Source organism: Convolutriloba macropyga, chromosome 7 (genome assembly GCF_964194025.1).
Source record: "Convolutriloba macropyga chromosome 7, txConMacr16.3, whole genome shotgun sequence".
Lineage (NCBI taxonomy): Eukaryota > Metazoa > Xenacoelomorpha > Acoela > Convolutidae > Convolutriloba > Convolutriloba macropyga.
Genome location: NC_134474.1, coordinates 61,509,146 through 61,536,899, shown reverse-complemented (window position 1 = coordinate 61,536,899; position 27,754 = coordinate 61,509,146). Strand labels below are relative to the sequence as shown.

The following is a 27,754-nucleotide window of genomic DNA, read 5'->3' as shown; positions in this document are numbered from 1 at the left end:
ACGGACATCATGAGGTACATTTTGTGTTTGTGCAACATTAGTTGAAAAGTTGGGCAAAGTAAGGCAACAAGAAGACCCAAAACATTTAAAACTCCGCGAAAAATTTTCTCCAATACACCAGACTAAGGAGTTATATTTTTGATCCTACACTTGGGAACAAATAACGAGACAATTTTATGCGAGTCCCAATTCTTTTTAAACAGACAATTCCTTAATTATTCAGAAAGTAATCCAACTTCTGGGCTATCATTTTAAAGTTTTTTGCCACTCGAATAAATCAAAAATTTGTCGTTTCGAAAAAAAATGGTGACATGATAAATCGGCTGTTTCGCCTGAATCCAGGCTGGTTTTATATCAGTTTCCTTTTACTACGTAAGTTTTGCATTTTTGGTCAGCTGGTGGGAATGTTGACTTTTGGAAGAATTTGATGACTTACAACTTCTTGGACTATATACTGGAAAGAAAGCTAATCTCTTTTAAATTTTCGTTTTCCTTCAATTTCATTCATTGAGGCATCCCAGTTCATACGTGATAGCATTTAAAAGCAATTTCTTTCAGAATTCAAATGAAAAAGGATAATTTCGGGATTTTTTTTAGATTTGTGTATAAAATTTGTCAATTTTTAAGCCATTTTGGTTCATGTTCAGGTTTTGCAAACGTTTGACAATTTAAGTTTTCTCAGTTTTTCCAAAATTTTCGCTGTAGAAATACTAAAACAATCTGAGCCCTTCTCATTAGTTCAACGGACATGAGCTCGTGCTTCTAGAGAAAAACAATTAAAAATATAACAAAAAATAAAATTTGATAAATTTGTTTCTTCAATTTTGTTTTTGCAGAAGACTCTGTTCCATGCCAGAGCAGTTCATAGTCTATAAAAACAATGCCATAAGTATTAGATTTGTTTGTAATCAAGCACCCAACACCAAATTGCCTATTTAAAAAAAAACAATTGAACGATTTTCGTTAAAAAAAATAAAAGTCTTTTTTTGAATAATTGGTTCAACAAATGACTTCTCATGTTTTTTTAATGTTTACCTTCAAGGACTGGGCTTTGTTGTTGCTATAAAACCACAAAAGGACACAAACGAAAGCATCAATGCAGGTTTTCATAGTGCTACTAGATTAAATTCTGTCGAACACGGTCTTTACAATTTCGCTAAGGCCGTTGTCACAAACCAAAATAATTATATATGCAAGTTAAAACGCAATGATCTAACTAAATTGTTTTCCGGTCAGTTGTTTTGTCGGGTCAATTTCAGGCCAATAGAAATGTTGTGCTGAAATTGCTGACGCTCTCGAACTGGTGTTCAAATAAATTAGTTTCTCATCGAAGCTTCGCTTTATAGAACGTTAAATACAGTAGCAATAATTTGATTTGGATAGCAACTTTTTCACAACCTTTACAAAATGTTATTTCAAATAGTTTTCAAAGAAAAATTCTATTGAGATGCGTTCAGATCATTGAGGTAGAGTCGAAAGAAACTACATATAATTTTAAAATCATCAATAAATAATGAATAAGAGTTCTTCATTCGTTTTTTTGACGTGGAGAAAAATTATACGCACTTTATTTAATTGGTTAGCCTTTTACAGTGCACTCGAATACCTTAAGACATCAGCTTCGGTTCTGGATTTTAGTACCTTTCTGTGTTTGTGTGATACCAATTGCGTATTTTCCGCATTGTCAAAGAAGACCGCAAAATGTTTTTTAACAGCGAGAAGGGTCATGGATTTTTGGGTACGATATGACAAAACAATCTACGAACAAAATTTATGACAAAAAATTGAATATGTGATTTTGAGGTGTCCCAAACTCTGCAGCAAATTTATAAAAAAAAAGATTTTTTGTTTTCTTTTGTTTGTGAAAAAGCCTATTTGAAAGCCATAATAAGCCGCTCAGGAAACGTTCAAATGATCTGCAAACAATAAAAACATCAATTGCGGAAAGTAAAGACAGAAACAAACATTCTTCTAAACAGACATTCTTTGCTTTTTGGCCGCACCTTTTTTGTTGAAGAATAGTTGTTCTTGCTTGCCTCAATTGAACTTTATTGCCCTAGGCAACAAATTGTCTAGTAATTGTCTGGAATTGCTCTTAGGATTTTTACGTCTTTCTATAACTTGTGCCACAATTCAAAATTTATGGAGGTACACAACGTCACACCAATAATCTAAAAGCAAGGGTGAGCTTCTTAAAAAAAGACGCTTGTTCTAGCTTATTTATTTCAGAGCTGATAAATCTTTATTGATTCAAGATTAGAACCAAGCACTGCACCTCTCTGTTCGTTTCATTTCTCGTTGGTTGCTCTATTTTTTAAAACTATACTTGAGGACTTTATAAGCTTTTTTACGGGCACATGTGTTTCATGTCAACACTTTTGATCAAAGAATCCTTAAAGCTTGTGATGTTGACCACAAAAACTTTTTCTATACACAATTCAGTATTTTTTCATAGATCTAAAGTATTGCTGGTACCAACTGGTTGATTGGTAGTAGACCTGAAAAAGTGGTTTGTTTTTCATATTTTGTTTATTAAGCTAATAAGAAATCCTTTTGCTTTTTGTATTATTCAAAAAGTGCATTTTCCGTTTGAGAAACAACTACAATCATTTGGAAACTGTTCTATTGTTAAAATTCTGTTAGAAGTGAAAAACCGACAGGGTGGACTGACTTAGAGCAGTCAATAACAACTATGACAGCTTGCAAAAAATTGTGCAGATTTTGACTATCGCGTTATCGTAGCAGGAAATGTTTTTCTTGCAGCCAGCAAAACGGAAAAAAATGCCCGAAAGCTAACGTTTGTTCAACATTCAGATTTAGTATTGCGGTGCAGCGAATGCTGTCAAATAGACAGATGAGAACTTTCTAAGCTGCGCAGGGAATCAGGCGAGCAGTCTTGTATTATTTGTTACTGACAAAACAGTGATTAGAATTTCTAATAGATATTTAACAAAAGTTTTGGGTTGCATATACTGACCATCAATAGTGAAGTGAAGTACGTATTGTGTTGTACTAATACTCGTGTTTATTGAGTAGGTGTAGTCAAGTGCGTCTTCTGCCAATTGGTATGTCTCGTTCAAAACAGTGCCATCTGTCAACAGATTACAAATCAGTTTTTCAATATCCTCAGATTTGTAGGCTCTTATTATCTACTAGCTATAGATAGGTATAGATACCGTATATTTTTCTCAATCTATTCTCTTTCGCTGTAATATGTATTTGTTCAGCTGCACAGCTAACCAAATAGAAAGCGCCTTTACAGAATCCGTCGAATATTATTTCTGCGATAAAAATATTTATGACAAATCCTGAAGTAATTTTAGTTATCTTGTTGTCTTGTCTCAAAAAGTTCGACGTAATTATGCTGTACATGCTGTTTTATTTTAGTGTTGAGCAAAAAATACCGCTGATTGCAATTATAACAAAAAATCGTCTAATCACCAACTTTCCATTCAAAAATTTTCCATTCAAGAATTGCCCGTTAACAACGCACTCCATTCACTGCCATAAGCCTAAATTTGAAGCAAATAAATTAAAAAGTTGTTTGAAAAAAAAAGATTTTGCGCGTATTTAGAATTCAATCTACCTAATACAATAAATATACCACAGCTTTGGTTGCTTCTCATTTTAAACGAGTTAAAAAACTTTTTAAAAGTTTACTTTCACGCATCTATGTTTCTTTTAGGAATTAAAAGAGTATTTAAACATCGAGAACGAAGAGTTAGGTAAGTAAGAGCAACACACTATCCAATCAAGGAAATATCAACGAAAGTATCCAACATTATGAGGATCTTGCCAAATACAAGCACGTTTTTTTGTTATATCTCAGTTTATATAAATTGAACTGACACGATTGATTTGCCTGATGGGTTATTAGTCACTTAAAAACACAAAAAAAACATCGATAAAACATGGTACCAAAGAGGAAACAGGCGCAGAGTTAGCAACAAAACAATTAAGCGATGTATTTTATAACACCGCAATCAATACCAACTTAACATAATATGTTACGCTGCTTCAGAAAACTTATTTGGGGGCTATAAACTTTATGCTATCCTGGACTCTTTATTAAGTGAATTTTGACAGTAAAACTTGAAACATCGTTGAGAAAAACTTGAAAAACATAACCAATTATTGAAAGAACTTTTCATATTTGATATTTTGTGAAAAAAGAAATTTTCAAAATGTTTTTTTTATCAGAATAGTTGAAATAAGTCAAATTTCACGCTACACTTTACTAGACCAATTTTTTTAATGCAATCGCTAAGGGGAGCTATTAATAAATGGTTGAAGAATTTGAGTTGCATTGGGGAGCTGTCTGTTTTTGAGAACTTTTTGCATTTTTTTAAAGACAAAATGGAGTAATCAAAGTGACATTAGAGTGGTGATTTTAATTTTATCAACGCAGTAACGAGAACAAAATAGCAACTGATTGTGAGGCGTGACATTTGTCTTTCTGAGTTTAAATTAGAGTGATGAAATCCTTTTGAATGAGTTTTTCTACTTTGAAGGAAGTTCTGATGTTGGCGAGCTGCAATTTGTCTTCAAATCGTGCTGCATTTATCTTTACCTGAAAACTACCATCAATGATACATTCGTTTCATTAGGGCATAGTGTCAACTGTTTGAGTCCCTTAATTGGCAACTAAAGGTTTTTTGACATTGATATCTATTTTCAGAGAACGTTTGGTAAGTTTTGAACTGCCAGCTTTTTTCGTTTGTTTTGTTTTGTTTTTATATCGTTGCGTCTTATTTTGAAAAAGTCCTTTTGACTGTCTGAGGAGTCGAGAATTAAAATTATACTTTACTTTATTTTCTATTGATTGTTTTTCCTTTATAATGAACTAAAATGTTTTCTCAAAAAATATAAAACTTTAACTTTGAATTTTTTTACTTTTTTGTATTTTGTCGCTCTTCTGTTGCTTAGTCTCGTATAAAATAAATTGCCTTGAATTTCCGATTATTGTTAAGTTATATTGTTTCCTTGTTTGGGCTTTTGGTTAATGATTTCCCAACTTTGCTTTTAAGGAAACAGTTTTCGTTAACAAAATCATTTGCCAAAAATTGAGTTTTGCTAGTGCTAGATTTTTGTGCAATCTCATTGCCACAAAATTTACGGTTCGCATGGGCATGATAAAAATTCTACTATAGGTTTAGAATGAAGCTAATGTTTCATCTCTCCTTGACCACTTTTCTCTATTAGTTTTAGTAAGCTTTGAAATTAAACCTTTTATAAATCTCATTTTTTGTTCATTTTCTATTTTTTTCCAATAGTGGTTTCCATAAAGAATTTTGCCTTTTGTCGTTGACCAGGTCAAATTTTTAAATAACATTTGTGTCACAGTTTTTTTTTTGTTTTATCCACACCACTTTTAAAAACATTTTGATTCGGCCATATTTCATTATGTTTTATTAACTTGTCTTCCATCAGTTCTGCGCACAGTTAGTTTATATCTTTCAGATCTATAGACAAAATCTTTTAATTGGTTTGACGGTTTTAACACTGCTAAGTTTTTTCACAGATTTTTTTGTAGGCAAATGCAATGTTGTTTGCCTAGTTGCCTGTCAAAGGCTGCAGTTAGTCTGGAAAATTTGACTACAACGCAACTATCTGATGACAATTGTTGTTTCTTAATTCTGGCTTTTCCCGCCATGTTTTCATTATTGAAGAAGTTAGAATTGTATTGGTGCACTGCATATTTTTTAAGATATGTGCCCACAATTTCAAAACTTTTGAAATCATACTGAAATGATTGTTTTAGTGACGCCGAAGCAATAAGTGCAGCGAAAAAACAAGAAGTTATTAGGATTGAAATTTTTTCATTATAATTCGAAAAATTTTTGAACAAAAATACACTTTTTTCATTTTGTTGATTGTTCTTTCTACTGTTTTTTTATCGCATTCTGTTCTAAATGATTTTCCAAATCCATTTGCGGCCTATTCTCGGTCTAGGTTTTTTTGCGGGCAATGAAATATCTTTGAATTGTAGGTCATGAATTGTCACGATATATTCTTTATTTTGTTATTTCTCAAGATCTTTGTTACAACAATATGACGTCGCGCTAATTTAAAATCAGTTTTTGTTCACTCATTGATTCAATCATTCTTTCCAGTTTAGAATGATTTATCACCGTTAGATCACTTTTGATTGAGCTAGTCTTTTTTGAAGCAGGTTCAAAAAGTTTCTGCGACGGATGAATTAATTTACTATCAAAATGACTTTTCATCTCTCCGAATTTAAAATTTGCAAACTCTAATTAGAGGAGTTGAGGTACAGGATGTCTCAATCAATTTGAAAATTCGTTGATGGAGTTGATTCATTTATGTTCAATTAGCTAAAGGTCAACGAAGCTATCACATTTAATTTCAAGCGGATGATCTGCCAGCTATCTCTGCATGCCAAAATTGAATTCCCGTCAAACCATTCCTTTCTCCGGGAAAACTTGAGTTTTAGTCATACATTTTTTCCTTTAATAATTTAATAACCTTCTTGGTGCTATCTAATTAATAACGATCCATCTATTTCAACACATTCCTGATGCCAATCACTTTTAGTTTTTCTTCTTGGTTGATCTCACTTTTCTTCCAGATGTTCCTTTTGCGCTGTCGGGTTTCAAATTTTTGCTTTTCCGAATGAGTTCGCTTTGCGCTTTTTCGAAGACACCCAAACGATAATTAAGAAATATTGGACGGGTAAATTTTATTCACAATCGCTCCAGTATCGGAATAAATGTTACGGTACTGATTTTAATCAAAATTTTTCGAAAACTAAACAAACCGAGAATTGATTGAATTGAAAGCTCCAAACCTTTTCCTTTCCGGTTGCTGAAGGGATTCAATTACATCTTGTTGTTTCGTTAATACTTTTTTATTAACCTTTGCCTCATAATTAACTTAGTTTTTGCGCTCATTTGTTATTGTAATTCTTTTTTGTGTTTTCTCGGTCTGCCTATCATACTCCCTCTGAATTTTAGTGAGTTAATGGTCCTCTACAAAGTACCGGTAGACATCTTACGTCAACTTAAATGCAAACAAACACGTGTTCAGGCTGAAATTACCCAATTCAGGCTTTACAAAATTTCAACATGACGGGCGCTCCTTTTCAGTTACATGACGGGCGCTCCCGCAGTTAGTTTTCGCCGCAGTTGTAAATACAATTTTGTTGTCTTCAGTTAGCTATTGGTTTCTTTTGCTTTTTCTTTCCATTATCCAAGAAAAGATTTTGGTTGGACTTCATTGGTTGTTATAGTTTTCATTGATCATTTCGTTGGTTTTTCGATAATAGCAATGCGAAAATCAGCGACCAAATTGCTGTTTTTGGTAGCTAATTTTGGCAGCGATTTTCAGCGACAATAGCACTGCAAAAATTGGCCACTAATCCCCCAAAATCAAAGGACTAGATTAGAGTCGATGAAAAGATCGTGAGGGTCAATTACGGTTCTTGCTAGATTGCGAACACTGTAAAATGCAAAAACTACCGATTTATATACCGATCTATGTACGTGTCGGACTTTTTCGCACTCCCTTACTTTATTGATCTTAATACATGTGTGCGAAAACAGCGGCTCGTCGAGTATATATATATATATATATATATATATATATATATATATATATATATATATATATATATATATACTTGCGTAAATGTGTTTTTGCAACGAAAGTATTGCTCTGCATTGTTCGCCTAATGAAAAATCCCGTATATGTTGAATAATTCATACAACGACAAATTTTTCATTATTTTTGGCAGAATAAAAGTATATTTTGTGACTTTTCTCATAGAATTAAAATCTTCAATTGAACCTCATTGTCAAATAATTCTTTGCAGTTCTTACCACCTAATGTCTGGTTGACCTGACCTTTGTGGTCTTGATATATATTCCCGCAGTTTCATACGTGCAGCTATCTTGATGTTTTTTTGTTGTTGCTAACTACTACATTAGATCCTCACACTACTTACTTCCCTCATTATTGATGCATTAGGTTTAAAGGTGACAAACACACTTTCGTTAAAGATTCAATTCAATTCGTTTAACTTTAAATTACACAAGCAACGTTGCAATAATAAGGCTTCTGATCGTAACATCATCAAGGCGAGAAAGCATCGTTTACTTACAGGCAAATCTAGGTTGATCTTGTGTGAACTATGTGAAATCGTTGGGCGCCAAAAATATAGGCGGCACCAAAATATAGCTGAATAAATTCAGACAATCGGAGTAAATTCAATTCATCTATCTAATCGAAGATAGCAACGATTTTAGCAAGAAAACAACTGTGTTCAACAACGTATTAAGGCAAAGGCCCCTCTAAATGGCCCGGCGAATCTAGCTATATTCGCTAGCAGGTATTTTGTCTAAGCTCAGATTGGCCACCAACACGTTTTCGAAACATAAAAATATTCAGCCTAAAAAGAGCGCAATCAATTTAGTATATTAGTAGACTTAACAAAAATTATGTTAAACAAACTTTTTCTGAGCTTTCTATGCATATTAGATGTTAAATGGTTAAGAAATTACGTAATCTTTTGTTCATTTCTCGCTTTATTCAAATAGCGCATTTCAGTCCTCGCTGCTCTTTTATTTACTCAGTACCATCGTCGCACGGTTTCAAATGAGATAAAGATGTTCAACCATTTGTTGCATGATTGCAGGTCAAAAAAAAGATATTGAACAATCGTCGTACGATTGCAATTCAAGAAAAGATATTTTCTCGCTGATAACGTTTGTTTACTTAGTACCATCATCCTCCGGCCCAGAAGAAGATGTTGGGAGAATCGGTACCAGCTTAACGAGTGGGCGAACGAGCGATCCGGAAGACGTGCGTACGACGGCGGAGCGGGCGACGCTGTCGGATCCGTAACGGAGTTCTTCAATCCGAGCAGTTGGATAGTAACCCCTTGGGTTGCTTTCTTCAGCGATCCACACTCAATCACCAGCCTTGAGGTGATGCTCGGCAGGCGTCTGCCACTTAGCTCTGCGGTTCAGCGCAGGTACATACTCCTTAAGCCAACGTGCCCAGATTGCATTGGCGTAGGACTGTGCACGGGCGTACCGCTTACAATGATTGAACTCGTCGACTCCAACGATGGACGGAATTCTGGTTGCTTGGTTACCGAGTAGAAAATGATTAGGTGTTATTGCGCCTAGGTCGGACGGGCCGGCGCTTACGGGCGTTAAGAGACGTGAGTTTAGTGCGTATTCAACCAGACAAAAATAGTCTTCAACACCTCATCTGTGAGGCGACGCGTACCGAGGATAGTGTACAGTACTCTTTTAAAACTACGAACTAACCTCTCCCAGATGCCACCTTGGTGTGGCGCACTGGGTGGATTGAACCTCCACTTAATACCCTTATTGGCAAGTTCGGCAGCGATGTTAAGCATATTGCATTTTTCCACACATTCACGGAGCTCTTTCTCCGCTCCAATGAAGTTGGTACCGTTATCCGACCAAATCATAGCAGGAGTACCCCGACGGGAGACGAACCGCTCAACTCCCATTACACAGGAACTAGTGTCCAAGGACGGGACAACTTCAACATGGACAGCACGAGTAGTGAGACAAGTGAAGAGAAATCCCCACCTCTTCTCGGTAGTCCGACGGACTGTGACGTAAAATGGGCCAAAGTAATCAACCCCGGTGATGGTAAAGGGAGGAGACTGGTATGCGAGTCTCTCCTTTGGCAGGTCTGCCATGATAGGTTGAATGGTTGCTGCACGGAACTTTCTACACAAGACGCAGTTTGATTTGATGAAACGCAGTGTGGAACGTAGTTTTAGGATGGCATAACGTTCTTGTACCTTTGACCTTAAGTAATTGATGCCCTGTTGATGGTTCTTCAAATGGGCATGCCGCAGAAACAGTTTAACAAAAGTATGACGCGCATCCAGCACGATAGGATGCTTAGTGTCAAAGTCAATTTCCACTAGCCGTCGGAGTCGACCAGAGGAACGGATGAGACCATGAGGTCCAATAAACGGAGTAAACTGAGAAATGCGGCTGCTCTTCTTAACGGATTTGTTGTCAAGAAGATCCTTTCTTTCAATATTAAAGGACTCTCCTTGAACCAAATACTGGAGATGACGCTCGGCTTCGTCAAGCTCAACAGGGTCGGCTATGCCGCCGTCTACGGTACGGTAACTTTCATGAGATGGTAAAAGACGGAGCACATATGCGGTGACACGAAGTAATTTTTGATAAGAACTGAACTTATCAAACGGGATTAGATTAATGCTTTGTTCCTTAGGGGGCTTGGTTACGGATGCAGCTAGAGATGAGATGGAGTCATCTTCTTGTTCCTTAGTTACAACGGCGAACTTGATGTTATCAACGACGTCAGTATTTGGTACAAAAGGGAATTGCTCAGTTCTCAAGAAGTCAGGACCCCTCACCCAGCTACTTGATTGCAAAATTTCAGCGGACATACCACGCGTGCCAGCATCTGCCGGATTATCACAAGTGGCGACGTGGTTCCATTGGTCAACGCTGGTGTTCTCCAGGATTTCACTAACACGATTTGCAATGAAGATGGGTTGTTTGTTTGTTAAGTTTACCCACTGCAAGACGATGGTACTATCTGTCTACATAAAGACTTCGTCCACAGTAACCATTAATGCTTGACAGGGTTCCATTTTTACACGGGCAGCGAGGAGAGCGCTTGTAATTCCAACTTAGGAACTGTCATTACCTTCATAGGTGCAACACGGGCCTTGCCCAAGACAAACGCCAGCTCTGTTATAATCTCCCGGAGGTGCAAGTTACTTGAGCCCTAAGAAAACCTACTACGTTTTGCGAGCTATCACCAAACATGTGGAGTTCAAGATGTTGGAATGGTCCTGAAATGTAACTTCTCGGTATAGTGATCTCAGCTAACCGCGGCAGTTCAATACACCAGGCAAGGAATCTGTCAACTGTGTCTTTAGGTAACTCGTCATCATAACTTTGTCCATTGACACGCAAAATATCTTTCAAGATTAACCGGGCACCAACAGTGAACGGTGCGACAAGACCAATTGGATCGTAGACCTTTGACACAAGACTTAAGACCAAGCGCTGTGTTAAACTTTTTGTGATGGTGCTGTTATTACCCCTACTTACAACCAGAGTATCGTTGTGGTGATCCCACTTAAGTCCAAGCACGTGCATTGATTCCTCCTTGGATGAAACGATGACCTTCGGTTCAGTGGATTGAGCAGACCCATCAATTCGGTCAGCCAGATCTGGTACATTGCTTAAAAACTTAGTAAGCTTGAACCCACCTAGATGGAGAAGATGTACCAATTCCTTCGACCTAACGAGGGCCCTCTCGGGGGATTCCACTGAGTCTAAGTAATCGTCCATGTAGAAGTTCTCAAGGACGGCTTTTGAAGCTTCTGAGTACTCCTTAGCATTATCACTTGCCGTGCGTTGAAGTGCGTAGTTGGCACAGGTGGGCGAATCTTTTGCCCCAAAGATTTGGCGTGTATATTGGTGTATCACAACATCTGATATGGGGTCCTCCCGCCACAAAAAGCGCAATGATGGTTGATCACATGGTAACACTCCAACTTGGAGGAACATTTCCTCGATGTCAGCGGTTAGAGCAAATGGATGCTGTCTAAACCGTAGGATGACATAGATTAGGTTTTGCAGTAAGTCAGGTCCGTTGAGTAATGACTTATTAAGAGATGCGCCATGGAATTTAGCCGCTCCGTTTAGTACCCTACGAACCTTGCCCGGCTTGTTCGGGTTAAGAACCGGATGGTGTGGTAGGTACCACTCTCGTTCCGAGCGACTTTCCACCTTATGAGCATCTTTGACCCTTACTACGTAGCCTTTGTCTAAGTCCTCTTTGATGGTATTCGAGTACTTTTCCCTTAATGTCTGATCTTTCGTTAGCCGCTTTTCCAAAGACTTTAATTGAACAAGCGCTGAGAAATAATTGTTGGGCAGTTCGATGTTATCTTCAGCCAATAGCATTCCGACATCGTACGTTTTCCATTATGCACGGTGGTGTTTCCAAGAATTTCATGCGCACGTGCAGCCGAGGCGGATGGTGAATCTATTTGCTTAAGTGCGCCGTACGACTCCATGTCGTACCAAGATTTTACCTGACTAGCGAGTTCAAAATCCTGCTCCATATTAGCTTTGAAACAAGTCGAGACTAAACCTGAGGACGACGATAGAGGGTCGCTTAGAACCCAACCTATGGGCAAGCGAACAGCGAAGGGCGAGGACTTCTCGTCGGCAGCGAAGTACTCTAACGGGCGGATGGCATGATACACATCCTGTCCAAGTATCATCTCGATGTTTCCATAGCAATATGTAACTGGGTCTAGAACTGCTAGGTGCGGGCATGTTTCCTGAAGTGCTTTAATGTTAATGACATAGGCGCCTACAGTTAAATTTTCCTTTACGTAAGGGCTGACTTTAAATGGTTCAAATGCTTGGTTGTCGCGTGGTGTTACAATTAGTTCAACTAACTTAGTGTCTACAACCTCCTCGGTATTTTTACCCTTGACTGTTAGTTTCAACGCTGTACCGTGCAAACCAAGTCTAATTGCGAGATCATTGGACACCCAAGAGTTACTGCAAGCGGTATCGCACAAAATTAAAGCCGTGGTATCTTTACCAGAAGAGCTCTTCAACTGTAATTCAGTCACCTGAAGGAGGCCTTTCACATTACTCACAGATGACAAAGTAGTGGTCTTGCTCGATGATTGGACACTGGAAAGTTTACTTTGATTTGCGCCAGCATTAGAATTACTATTGTTGTTGTTTGAAGGAGATTTTGATGGATAAACCCTCTCAGCTCCATGGAGAAGTGTATTATGGGAATTGTTACATCCGTATTTCCTGCATTTCCTGGGATTTGGGCATTGCCTAAACATATGTTTTTCTCTCAAACATGAGAAACACAGTTTTGCTCCTGCCAATACCTTTGCTCGCTGATTGGGTGACTTTTCTTCAAACACCCTACACACCCAGATGCGATGGTTACCTTTACACACAATGCAGCGAGGGGTTGCAGGCGTTGCCGATGTTGAGGCTGGTCTCTGAGTGCCCTTACTTTGTGTATCAGCTGCAAAAGTTCTTGAGGAAACTTTGGTCTTTACTACTGAGTTGGTGTTATCATCAGCTCTTGCCTTCGATGAAGTTTGTTTCATTAAATCATGTGCCTCGGCCTTCTCCTTCAACCAATCGTTGAAGTCAAGGAGTGTTGGTTTCACCCAATGTTTCTTCACTGTGAAGAGTGACCACGACTCTTTCAGATTGGGCGGCAATTTTTGCACAGCCGTGTTGAGAAGTGAGGCGCTCTTAAGGTCTGAGTCTTATGAAAGTGATTAAAACACCCCAACAAGACTTGAAATTGTTGCAGAATAGTTTATGATGTTTTCACTATTGTGCATCTTTAATGGAGGAAAAGAGCTGAGTTTGTCTAAGTGTGCACTGACTACTGCCTGTGGTTGGCCGAATTTACGTTCGAGTGTCTTAAGTGCGTCCTTATACATTAAACCACAGTATGCGAACTCAGCGATGGCGGCTTTAGCTTTTCCAGTTACAAGCGTTTTTAAGTATGTTAACTTGACATCATCAGTCAAGGACCGTGCGTCTATGGCGCTTTTAAATTGTCCGAACCATTCGTGCCACTGCTGTGGATCACCATTGTACTGTGACAATTTCCACTCGGGCTGTGGATCGTTTTTCTTACAAGTAATTGCCTCCGCCAACTGCTTTATCAAATCCGCAGAGTCCAAAGAAGGAGCCGAGGGTGTGGGATGCGGCGGGCCACCCCAACACAACGGGTTCGGAACGGTAGCTCCATACGTTGGCGGAATGATCGGAGTGACATAGGTAGGGGCGGTAACTGTGGAAGAACTAAATGGATTCGCTTGCATGAAGTCTGATGTTACGTAATTTTGAGCGCCTGCTGTTGCTTGTACATGAGAGGCGCGGAGCGATGTAGTGATATGAGGGTTGATTAACGGGGCCGGTTGTGCGGTGTATAAGTTTGCAGATGTACGTACAAGTGGTACTGCATTAGATGGTACTGCTGCCGGAAAACGCCAGACATTTGGATCCGGGGGAGCAGGAGGTGCGTGGGTTATAGGGACAAAATTTTGGGGCTGAAAACTTTTGTGGGGGGTGGTTGAATTAATTGAGCAACAAAAACGGTTGCGGAGGAAATGAATGGTGCAGGCGGAGAATGGGGTAACAGATTGACATTATTCGCCACGGGGTTAGTGGCATGTAGTGGGAGTGCTTGTGGCGGCGAAGGAGGAAAGCGGAATGCTGGTGGGATTAACGGGAAATGCGGTGGTGCGGGGTTTAGGACGGGGGATGGAGGGGCTGGTACTATTATGTGTGCTTGTTGCGGATTAAGTGCTAGTGGAGCATTAAAGAGTGTATTTAAAGGTGGTGAAAGCGGAGGGCTGACTAAATTCAACTGTTCCGGCATGCTCGACCTGCGCGGGAATTGATGATCTAACTGTAAACCATCGAAGTGCATTGTTGCTTGAGACAGTTGTCGGGCTGTGTTTGGGGCGTTTAGTTGAGTTGGCATACCAAAATTTATTGGTGGTGATGGAGGCGTATATTGAGGCTGTTGCTGCTCTTGCATGATCTTGTTTGCATTATGTGCTTCATTGGTTACATTGTTTCTACTACTTGGTTCTTGCGGCTCATGGACAGGGAGGTTGATGTTAGCCTCAACTTGACCATTTGTATTGAAATTGGAGTGTGAGTTTGGAAGTTGAGTAGAGAAAGATCGTTGGACAATTGCCTGGTTGGATTGGGCGATGGAACCAGAAAAGTGCAAGATCGATTCGTTTGCAACATCTGCCATGTTCCCGGCCGGTGACGAATTAACCCAATCTTGAAAAAATTTCTTGCTCTTGACTGAACTGCTTTCCGTAAAGAGCCCACTCATTTTGCCCGTACCTGACCCGTCTGCTGATGATTTTGTCATCAACTCAATTTCCTCAAGGGCTGCAGCAGCTACTTCCATGCGATGATCCTCCTCAAGCTGCTCAATTTCCAATTCCCGCAATTTTGATTCTTTTTCAATTTCAAGCCGCTGCCCAGCAATGCGAAGCTTTGCCTCATGTTGTTTCCCAAGTTCCTCCCTTTTGGGTCTTGATATTTCTAAGTCTCGTTGACGCTGACTTGGTCTTTTTGAGGAAATCATATGTGAACCTGATCTTGAATGGTGAGAGGTGTACAGCTCTGCTGTCTCTTTGTCATGGACCGAACTGATATACCCTCGAGCAGCAGCAATGAACTCATCAGTTTTCTTTGTTACAGTCTCTAACCATTTTTCAACGTTCTTACAGGCAGCATCTGGATCTTCAGTCTTTTGTGCCAGATCAAAGAGCTCTTCATTCTTATCAACTACTCTAGTAAAAGCATCTTTGCACTTCACAATCAGACGTTCAATCTTAACTTTCCTGTCTTGCTTATCAACAGCATTGTTAATTTCACCATCGATGTTAAAAACTTCAGCCTCTAATTTTGCCCTCGCACTATAAAGTTTATTAAATTTGTCCTGCAAGGTTGTCATGATCTTATCAAAACAGGAACCACAAGTTTAATTTAGTACTACTATAAAGTACACAGACATGCAACAGCACAACACAAATGGGTTATACCGAACCCTAGTGTGACTGTTTGCCTTAGCAAACTACCAAAAAGCAAAGATGTTCGTCGAGTACAATAGTACCCAACGAAAGAAAGAAAGAACGGGGCGCAGGAAGCGCGAAAAGGGGCAGAACGGGAGACGGGACGGACGGGAAGAGACGCCGAACGATTAACGCACGACGCAACGGGGAACCGGACGGACAAACGGGAGCGTCGGGCAAAAAGCGCACGACGAAGCGGGAAAATGGCACGGGTGGGGCGGAAACGTTGGGCGGATGGCGCGCGACGAAGCGGGAAAATGGCACGGGCGGGGCGGAAACGTCGGGCGGATGGCGTGCGACGAAACGGGAAAACGGTACGGAGGAGAAGGGAACGTCGAGCGGGTAGCGCGCGACGGGACGGGAAGCCGGGATAGCACGGGAGGTAGACGTTAAACCACAAGCAAGGAGGCGGGAGACTACAGCAACAAGCTCGACCAAACAAGCTAGTCGTAACTCCAGAATAAATTTAAGTCACACCCTAGAGAGAAGGAGAGGAGCTACTGCCAGGTAAACGCAAAACATCGGAACATCAAACAATTTACGGCAACGAAATAGTAAAATCATAAGTCGAAAAGGTCAGGGAATTTACTAGCCGTAACTCCAGAACAAACTTAAGTCACACCCTAGGAAACCACCATACCCAGACAACAAAAGTGCATACTACCAAAATTAATAAAGCTACAACAAATTGCTAGCAAACAAGTGTGATGAAAGTCACGAAACAAACCAGCCGTAACTCCAGAATGAACTTAAGTCACACCCTAGCAAGGAACGAGACTAAACAACCAACCAGCATACTAGCAGAAAAAAATTTTACTACAGCAAAATTCAACATCCTAAATCATACAACAGATAAACGGGGGATAGAAGGAAACAAAGTGACACGAAAACAAAAGGACGGAAGCGGAAAATGAAACCAGATAACCTGCGAAAAAAGGACGGTTGTGAAAAACTTGAAGAATGGGGAGAGCGAAACGTTTAGTAAAGCGCTATCGGAGAAAACCAACCACAAACTAACCCGTAACTCGTGAGTTAACTAAGTCACACCGCCAGTCAGCGGGTAGACTCCCACAACAGCGCAAGGCTAAGTGACATTTAGGTTGTCAAAGGCTTGTGTGAGTTCCGCCTCCTCGAACGTATGACGGGTGCGAAGCGTTTTACGACGGCGCTTTGAAAGTTTCTTCGGTCGGGAGCGTGTTATCAAGGGCCGGAGGTTGTTCTTATGAGCTAAGACTATAGTGAGTGTTTTCAGATCAAGCGCAGGCCTTTGGTGTAAAGCTCTGTACTCTTTAAGTAAACTAGGATCTTTCTGTTTACGTCTAGACACAATGTCTTTCACTAAATGGATGGTAACTGAAGTACTACGCTTGAGCTGATCGTAGATATCAGGAGTTCCCTCTCTGGGGCAATACACTATAGCTTCTATGCGCTCCTGATAGTTTTCAAGCACTGAAATAAGCTGCGAAGGTGTTAAAGGCTTATTGTTGTTGCTTCGATGACGTGAAAGCGAATTGTTCACTACATCATGCCATATAACTAGGCGCTTCTTGTCATGAAAGAAATGACTCAACTGGAACTGCGCAGTTTTGCAGACTTTCAAAGCGTTAGGGTTGAAACTTAAACCCGGTAATGCGTAAAAGCTACGTTTGTAACGATTTTGTGTTACTTGAGGCGCAGTTTTTATGGCGTGTTGAAGTGAACTTGCAGCTATTATAAAAACCATATAATGTTTTTTACAACATAATTGACTTGAGCTTTGCTGAAACTCCGAACCTTGATGTTAAATGCGCGATTTTCACGAATTACCAAGAATAAGCGCTTATTTGCAAAAAAAATCAGTTATCTGATTCTTTTTTTTCAAAATTTGAAAATCTTGACCAAACTCTTAATTCTACCCTTTTTTATACAAATGTTCGATCCGCCATCTATCAACGCTTTATATAAATTTTTTTGAAAAATTTCATCAAGTTTGGTCAATTTTTTCAAACTTTTTTTTGCTTCGCGAGATATAAGGTGTATACAGCGTTTTTGCAATTCAGAGATACCATTACGTACTACTGCTAATATCAAATATCGGCCAATTTTTTTTCAAATTTGATTAATTTTTTCTTTTGACAAACAAAAAATATGGGTTAAGTTATCGGTGACGAGGGATTTTTGATAAAACCAGAATAAAGGAAATGAAACAGAAAAAAAAATTGAGGGGGGTTACTAGATTTGCCGGTTTCTATAATATTAATTTACTGCAACAATCAGAAGTTTTTTTTGGATGCGTCTTACAAGTTTTTTTGAAGTTTGAGACCACCATCCGCTCTTTTTGGTGTTGAAAAGGTTATCAACTTGCATCCCCGTCGGCTTCAAGTGAAAGTTGGGTTCAAGCGATGCAAACGTCGGGCAGTAACATGCATCGACTTTCTTTTGGCTTAGCTGGAAATCCAGGGTAGCTTCCACCATTGCCAATAACTTTTTAAAATGCCGGCCATCTTCAATCAAATTTCAAGACTGATCCTCTAATTTCCAAACTGATGCGACCTCTCTATCAGATTCACAGCCGGGTTGATAAACTTGAAATGAAGTAATTTTGAGACGTTAATCTAGTTAGTTAACTTAGTTAATCTAGTTAGTATTTAACTTTCGAGAGATTATAACAAATTCGCTCGCAAACTGATACCTGATGACTTTTTAGCTATCAATTATTGTCAATCATTAACAATCACGCCTGGCTGATAACTAAAATCGAAGAGAAATTAAATTAACTCGTATGTTCAAAACGATTTCAAGTCTATCCTCATTTTCGCTAATACATTTTTAGCAAGCAACTGCGTGGAAACAAGACAGTAAGATTCCCGTTAGAATGCACCTTGTGTGAACTATGTGAAATCGTTGGGCGCCAAAAATATAGGCGGCACCAAAATATAGCTGAATAAATTCAGACAATCGGAGTAAATTCAATTCATCTATCTAATCGAAGATAGCAACGATTTTAGCAAGAAAACAACTGTGTTCAACAACGTATTAAGGCAAAGGCCCCTCTAAATGGCCCGGCGAATCTAGCTATATTCGCTAGCAGGTATTTTGTCTAAGCTCAGATTGGCCACCAACACGTTTTCGAAACATAAAAATATTCAGCCTAAAAAGAGCGCAATCAATTTAGTATATTAAAAGACTTAACAAAAATTACGTTAAACGAACTTTTTCTGAGCTTTCTATGCATATTAGATGTTAAATGGTTAAGAAATTACGCAATCTTTTGTTCATTTCTCGCTTTATTCAAATAGCGCATTTCAATCCTCGCTGCTCTTTTATTTACTCAGTACCATCGTCGCACGGTTTCAAATGAGATAAAGATATTCAATCATTTGTCGCATGATTGCAGGTCAAAAAAAAGATATTGAACAATCTTCGTACGATTGCAATTCAAGAAAAGATATTTTCTCGCTGATAACGTTTATTTACTTAGTAACAAGGTTTTGCTAATTTCTGTTATACCAAGAAATCATACGTGTAGCCAGTCTGTAGATTAGTCTGCAGCCAGTAGGAATTCAAAAAAAAATAAATAAATTACTCGCCTTCCATGGTCACTGTAAGTGTTCGGAATTGGTTAGTTGAGGCACTGCAGTTCTGTAATGACAACACTACCTCCTGGGCTGTGTCACTATAGCTTGCCTTCAAAACTCCCCCGTTCGGTACCTCTTTGTATGCGAATACGTATTTTTCGCCTATTAAAGGATGTCCATTGAGAAAAATAATGACAACATCGGGGCCATTACTTGTGTAGCCATTAACTGTCGACGTTAGAGTACGCGTCACTGAATCGTAGTTTGCTGACAGGGTCACTTTCTTATTGTAGATGTCTCGATAATTCTCGAACTCTAAAGAGTAAGTTGCTCCTGGTGGTAAATCGCAATCAGCTATTTTGAATGTTGTATCTTTGTTGGATTCGAAATAAGTTGGTTGTATTGGCCCACTGCAAACGGCTTCTAATGTAATCAGATCTGGAGGAACTGGTCCAAGTTCAGTAACTGGGGCTGAGTCGGTCTCGTTGAACTCGTAAACCCACACACCATTTATGCCAACATTGGAAAATGCCCAGAGGTTGCGCACTGCCGGAGTTTTGGAGAATAGAAGAAACAGCTTCTTACCTGGATGAAACAAGCTAAAAAGCTCGCAGGAAACATTTTATATATATGAGAAAGAAACCAGATAAATGTTGAGTTAGGGTAATTGTTCACTTGTTTACACATATAATAACGGCAAAAGAACAACAAGAAAGATTGGTACCCGGGCCGAGGAGTCAACGCTAAAAAACGCAAAATTATGTAAGATTGGCGTTGAATGCGTTGAATTTATGTAATATCTACGCTTGAGCGTAGATCTTACATAAATTCAACGCATTCAACGCCAATCTTACAATATTTTGCGTTGAATTTTGGCGTAGATCTTACATATTTAGCGTTGAATTTAAGCGTAGATCTTACATATTTAGCGTTGAATTTAGCGTAGATCTTACATAAATTCAACGCATTCAACGCCAATCTTACATAATTTTGCGTTGAATTTTGGCGTAGATCTTACATATTTAGCATTGAATTTTAGCGTAGATCTTACATATTTAGCGTTGAATTTAGCGTAGATCTTACATAAATTCAACGCATTCAACGCCAATCTTACATGATTTTGCGTTGAATTTTGGCGTAGATCTTACATATTTAGCGTTGAATTTTAGCGTAGATCTTACATATTTAGCGTTGAATTGAGCGTAGATCTTACATAAATTCAACGCATTCAACGCCAATCTTACATAATTTTGCGTTGAATTTTGGCGTAGAACTTACATATTTAGCGTTGAACTTTAGCGTAGATCTTACATATTTAGCGTTGAGTTTAGCGTAGATCTTACATAAATTCAACGCATTCAACGCCAATCTTACATAATTTTGCGTTGAATTTTGGCGTAGATCTTACATATTTAGCGTAGAATTTTAGCGTAGATCTTACATATTTAGCGTTGAATTTAGCGTAGATCTTACATGAATTCAACGCATTCAACGCCAATCTTACATGATTTTGCGTTGAATTTTGGCGTAGATCTTACATATTTAGCGTTGAATTTTAGCGTAGATCTTACATATTTAGCGTTGAATTGAGCGTAGATCTTACATAAATTCAACGCATTCAACGCCAATCTTACATAATTTTGCGTTGAATTTTGGCGTAGAACTTACATATTTAGCGTTGAACTTTAGCGTAGATCTTACATATTTAGCGTTGAGTTTAGCGTAGATCTTACATAAATTCAACGCATTCAACGCCAATCTTACATAATTTTGCGTTGAATTTTGGCGTAGATCTTACATATTTAGCGTAGAATTTTAGCGTAGATCTTACATATTTAGCGTTGAATTTAGCGTAGATCTTACATGAATTCAACGCATTCAACGCCAATCTTACATAATTTTGCGTTGATTTTTGGCGTAGATCTTACATATTTAGCGTAGAATTTTAGCGTAGATCTTACATTTTTGGCGTTGTACTTAGCGTAGATCTTACATAAATTCAACGCTTTCAACACCAATCTTCATATTTTGCGTAGAATTTTGGCTTAGATCTTACAAATTTAAGGTTGAATGTTTTTTTCAAAAAATTAATTTTTTCACTATTTCGAACCCGATACTCCAAAGGTGAGTAACAAGAAGTCAGAAAAAATCTTTTTAATGCTCTTTTATAGTCCAAAATCCAATTCAGACCATTTGAAGATTTCTTCGAAAAATTAATTTTTTTACTGTTTCGACCCCTATACTGCACAATTGAGAAAAATGAAGTCAGCAAAAAATAACCATTTGCTCTCTTACGGTGCAAAAACCATTTCAGACCGTTTTGGGAATTCAAATTTTCTTCAAAACTTAAAAAAAAATTTAAATTTTTCCCAGTACTTAACATGATAAATGCGTTGAATACGTTGAAATTATGTAAGATCTCGGCTAAATTCAACGAAAAATATGTAAGATCTAGGCTAAATTCAACGAAATATATGCAAGTTCTACGCTAAATTCAATGCAAAATATGTAAGGTCTACGCTAAAATCAACGCAAAATTTGTAAGATCTACGCTTTATAAGGATTGCGGCTCTTAAGGAAACCAAGGTACGGTGGCGCAAAGGTAGAAGAGGCGACAAGTAAACAGGAGGTCAGTGGTTCAAGTCCCATACCCAGAGTTCTACGCGTTGATTTTTGTAAGATCAACGCTAAATTCAACGCTAAAATATGTAAGATCTACGCTAAATTCAACGCTAATTATGTAAGATCTACGCTAAATTCAACGCTAAATATGTAAGATCAGCGGCAACTAGCGTTGACAAGTTGGAAATTTCACCGCCATATCTTACATATTTTTGCGCTGAATGCGTTTAATTTTTGTCTTTAAATTCAACGCATTCAACGCAAAATTATGTAAGAAAATGGCGGTGAATTTTCCGACTTGTCAACGCTAGTTGCCGCTGATCTTACATAATTTTGGCCAAATTCCTCGGCCCGGGTAGGTAATGTGTGTTCGCACATTAGGTTCCAACTCATTTTACTACCAAACGTAAAAGCTCTCGATTCAAAGATATATATATATATATATATATATATATATATATATATATATATATATTTATATATGTGTATATATATATATATATATATATATATATATATATGTATAAATGTATATATGTATATATATATATATATATATATATATATATATATATATATATATATATCCATATGAAATACCTAAGCCTTTAAATAATTTTTGCACATATTATATTTTATGCTTAAGCAGTTAATGTTATGGTCTGGGCAGGTGCAACTACTGTGAAAATGGACCAGTACTCTATTCAAACCAGTATCTCTTACTTGCAAGCCCAGTAAGCTATTCGTTTAAACCAAAAAGTCTTAACCTCTCAAACGTGTGCATCTCTTATAACCCATTCTCCTGTTCTTACTTGTTCTTCGAGGCTTCGTTTCTCTAGCCGAGTTTACGATGAAGAAGCTTCTTGTCAAGCTATGTCAAACTTATCTTATGCACATTTTGCATTGGGTTGTTCTCTCTCAATTTTCTAACAATTTCATTGTCGACTATAGAAAAACAATCAAAATTCAAAAGAGAGCTGTCACACAGTAAAATACTTGAAACATTGTTTGAAAAAAAAATCAGATCGGAAGGATGAGCCATTTTCAATACTTTATTGTCTTTCATATTCTTGAGCGTCTTTAATCTCGTGGTCTTCGAAATAGTGTTTTTATTCATAAAGTTGAAGAGATCTTCTTTAATAATCTTATTCATGCAGCCGAGCATTAAATTTCTGTTCGTTTTTATCAGGAAGTTCGATTAGTATCAATATGTTATATTTTTTTTTGATTTTTTGAAAACCAGTGTCTATTTAATTTATAATATTTTGAAATCTTTTTTTAAAAAAAACTCAAAATAAATACCCTACCAGCCACCATCTAAAGATCTTGATAAAGTCCTCTTGTTTTGAGAAAAAAGTCAAACAAAAAAAAACAAAAATCAAACTTCCAAGCTGTCTCTAATAAAACGGAGAAACAATAGGAAATTTCTCTTATTAAATGTATAATTTAGCGGCTCGAAGGATGATAAAGTGTCGAATATTACAAAAGTCACTACTGTCAAGAGCCCGTTTTGTGTCACCTGCCAATTCAAAAGTAAAATGAATGACAATTTTTTTAGCTGGCTAGTTTTTTCAATTAAAAAAATTTGAGCCGGCCAATTGCAGACGATAAGATGAGTGCCGAATAAAAAAAATTCAGGTAATGGGAACCATTTCGCTTTAGTCACCTATTGCGTATAATTTAGCATTAAATAAAAAGCAAACATTTAGAGCAAAGTACTTTTCTTACATGGTTTTTTCCTGCATTTCCAGCTGTCTTGCAGCTGTTTTCTGATTTTAGATTGCACACGGTTGTCAAAATTAACTTTTGTTCTCAGAGAAACTATTTAAATCCCATTGAGAATATGTCTTAATACATTGAGAAGATACAACTTCATTAAAGTTTACAAAAAAATTTATTCAATTTTTTTGTTGTATACAAAGCAATTATGCATTTGTTCACATGAATTTGTTTTTTATTTTCGCCAATGATCAAATATTCAATATTTGAAACACTATCTCTTCGGACATTGGTTTTTTATCTCATTTGGAAAAATGAATATAACTGTCCCTTCTTTTCTGCAAAATTCCCTATAAATTGCCTGCCATTTCTTAAATCTTTTTTCTAAATCACCAAACCAATTCAAGCCCTAATTTTTGATTATCAGGCAATTCAATTGCGTCTGTACTGCCAGTAACCAAAATTTGATGAAGAAAGTGTGCGCTTGGTGATCGAACAGACAAACAGGTTTTTTTTACTCCGGTTACAGCTCAATTTGGCAAACTTTTTGTGGAACGAGCATAAAATATTACTTTAAATAACATAATATAAATTTAATAAAAACAATTTTAATTCATTTTTTAGGCATCTTTGCATTTGGCAAAACTTGCTCTTAGTTTGACATCAAAGATTTTTATTGATGTTTGGATCTTTTGAAATGACTGATTCCAATTTTTCAAAACCATGTATATTTTATCTAATTTATGAACGTCGCAGCTGTGTAATTTGTTTTGTTTCGACGACAAGCAATTGATAGTTTTTTTGGTTATTGATAACTTTGGTAACTGAACCACTTTTTATTTGATAAAGCGGATGAATGAAAATGTCAAAAATTTTTTATGTTGCTCCTCTTTTCTTGATTAGAGCTTTCTCAGATTTTTTTAAAAAATATATATTTTTTGAAAGATTTCTTAGAACTTTGTAAAATTTGCCTGACACAGTTGCATAGAATTTGTACCGAAATTTTGGCTTCAGAGAGTTGGACTAATTAATCGATCTACTGGCTACCTGATTTTGTAATTGTTAAGATCTTATTAACAATTTATCAGCATTAGTAACAATATAAAACAAAAGTTTTAAATAAAATACCTGAGACGCTTGATTAAAACGGCAAAATGAGAGAAAAATGAAAAAACTTTAGTAAATTTATATCCAAACAATTTCTCGGCAAATCAGAAAATTGACAAATCTGATCAATAGTGGATTCCAGTTTCTCAATTATTTTTTTGTGGGTCCTCATTTATAACTCTCTTAAGAAGATATTTGTCAGCCAAAACTGGCTGAATAAAAAATAGAGCTCTTAAAATTTTCCTAAACCCTAAAAAAATTTTAGTTGGAATAGTTTTATAGTAATCGACAGCATTTACTAATTTTATTTTCAGTCAGTTGTTGCAATTCGCTTGCGCTTTTTTGTAGTAAAAAAATAAGATTTAAATAGTTTGAGTTGTCTTTTAACAGGTTTTTTCCAATTTTTATTGAAAAGGAAGTCTTTTAATCACTACTCAAGAATTTGTTTAAGGTTCCGTTTTAAGTTTTAATTTGAGTTTCAATCTGAGAGGGCAGTTTGTTCAAATTCGCAATGCCTCTTAGAATCACCGATTTCTACCACATTTCGTGTATCGTTTTTTTCTCTTCAAACTGTTTGTTCTTATATTATCCTAAAATTTAAGGCACTTAACAAGTTTTTTTAATTAATTTTCAAATTTCATCAAAGACAGTAGTAGTGAAAAAGCCGGTAAAAGCCGGATGTTTGGATCTTTTGAAATGACTGATTCCAATTTTTCAAAACCATGTATATTTTATCTAATTTATGAACGTCGCAGCTGTGTAATTTGTTTTGTTTCGACGACAAGCAATTGATAGTTTTTTTGGTTATTGATAACTTTGGTAACTGAACCACTTTTTATTTGATAAAGCGGATGAATGAAAATGTCAAAAATTTTTTATGTTGCTCCTCTTTTCTTGATTAGAGCTTTCTCAGATTTTTTTAAAAAATATATATTTTTTGAAAGATTTCTTAGAACTTTGTAAAATTTGCCTGACACAGTTGCATAGAATTTGTACCGAAATTTTGGCTTCAGAGAGTTGGACTAATTAATCGATCTACTGGCAACCTGATTTTGTAATTGTTAAGATCTTAGTAACAATTTATCAGCATTAGTAACAATATAAAACAAAAGTTTTAATTAAAATACCTGAGACGCTTGATTAAAACGGCAAAATGAGAGAAAAATGAAAAAACTTTAGTAAAATTATATCCAAACAATTTCTCGGCAAATCAGAAAATTGACAAATCTGATCAATAGTGGATTCCAGTTTCTCAATTATTTTTTTGTGGGTCCTCATTTATAACTCTCTTAAGAAGATATTTGTCAGCCAAAACTGGCTGAATAAAAAATAGAGCTCTTAAAATTTTCCTAAACCCTAAAAAAATTTTAGTTGGAATAGTTTTATAGTAATCGACAGCATTTACTAATTTTATTTTCAGTCAGTTGCTGCAATTCGCTTGCGCTTTTTTGTAGTAAAAAAATAAGATTTAAATAGTTTGAGTTGTCTTTTAACAGGTTTTTTCCAATTTTTATTGAAAAGGAAGTCTTTTAATCACTACTCAAGAATTTGTTTAAGGTTCCGTTTTAAGTTTTAATTTGAGTTTCAATCTGAGAGGGCAGTTTGTTCAAATTCGCAATGCCTCTTAGAATCACCGATTTCTACCACATTTCGTGTATCGTTTTTTTCTCTTCAAACTGTTTGTTCTTATATTATCCTAAAATTTAAGGCACTTAACAAGTTTTTTTAATTAATTTTCAAATTTCATCAAAGACAGTAGTAGTGAAAAAGCCGGTATATTAACGGGGGGGCTGTTTCTCGTGGTTGACAAAGACTTGAAATTTTTTGAGAATTTGGTGTTGTGAGAGTGGTGGAACTTACTTGTAAATTTTTTGGAAAAATTTTTGGTGTGGTGAATGAGCGAAACTTGTAAAATTTTTCGAAATTTTTGCAATTTTTTTTTAAACTTCTGAATCCTTTTTCCAGTCTAATGAGACTAATGAAGGACTGAAAAGAGAAAGTGACTAACCTGATGGAATAGTGAGGTAAGGGAAGAAAAAGATAGTTTAAATTTGATAAATTTTTCTTCCAATGTAAGAAATTTAATAGTTTTGCGAGTCTGAGACCGCACAAGTGGTATTAATTTTATGGGTTTTTTTGCCCATATGTTTGAATTAACAAGCAAGTTTGAAGTATTGAAATTGGAAGCTTGTTGAATTTCAGGCCTGGAGAGAAGTTTCAAGTACAGTTTCGAACTGAAAATAGCGCATGAGAATGAATGGCGTACAAAATATTGTGAAGATTGACTGAAAACTTGAAGAAATTGGGGTATGAAATTTGTCAGAAAATCTGCGAAAAAAGTGATTTTATCGCTTTATTTCAGTGTCGGAAAATGCTTGATATGGGGGCCAATGGAATTTTGTTAAATTTACGGGTTGAAAATAGTTTAATTGGAGCGCTTAAGGTGTATTTTTGAATCCATTTGCGTCCTCAAAAAGAGACAAAATTTTGAAAAAAGTGCAAAAATTGCTGTTTTTTGGTAGTAAAAAGTTAAAAAAAAACTTGTTTTTGCCGCCAAAAAGCATGTTTAAACAATTTAAAAACTTTTAAAATATGGTATGAGAAATACTGTCCAGGAATCGGGTTTATTTTAAATATTATTTTGTGATAGCTTGTAACTAAATTATTTGATTTTTTGATGAAAAATGGCCAAAAATGTGCAGAAATTGTTAATTATTGAGGTAGGAATGTAGAAAAAAAATGTTCTATGCTAGTTATAAGGGAGTGGGCAACAAAGTTTCACAATGTGAAAGTTTGCTCGAACAATTAATAAGGAGTTATTGGGTGTTGTTTGCATGTTACTTTTTGTTAAATTTTTGTTTTTTTTCGGCAGTTTTTGACAAAAAAAATGAAAAAATTGATGTTTCTTGGCCGGAGAATGTAGAATAAAGTAATGTTTCTTAGTTGAAATGCAAGTTGCAATAAAATTTTGTCATTTTAACAGCTTGGCGAAACAAATAATAGTGATTAACTGGGTGCTGAATATTCGTTTTTTTGTTATTTTTTATGTTTTTAGTTAAAACTATCGCTATTTTGCGAACCAAATGTTCTA

General features: G+C 36.7%; 1 protein-coding gene across 1 annotated transcript in view; it reads right to left on the bottom strand.

The window, feature by feature from the left end:
• Positions 1-27,754, bottom strand: part of LOC142343093 (defecation cycle abnormal dec-7-like) — a 118,646-nt gene that overhangs the window by 55,729 nt on the left and 35,163 nt on the right. Inside the window, exons 3-4 of the mRNA XM_075394780.1 lie at positions 19,228-19,800; positions 2,978-3,091 (exon numbers count right to left, since the gene is read on the bottom strand). Coding sequence (XP_075250895.1) covers positions 2,978-3,091; positions 19,228-19,800 — 687 coding nt within the window. The remainder of the gene's footprint in view (positions 1-2,977; positions 3,092-19,227; positions 19,801-27,754) is intronic.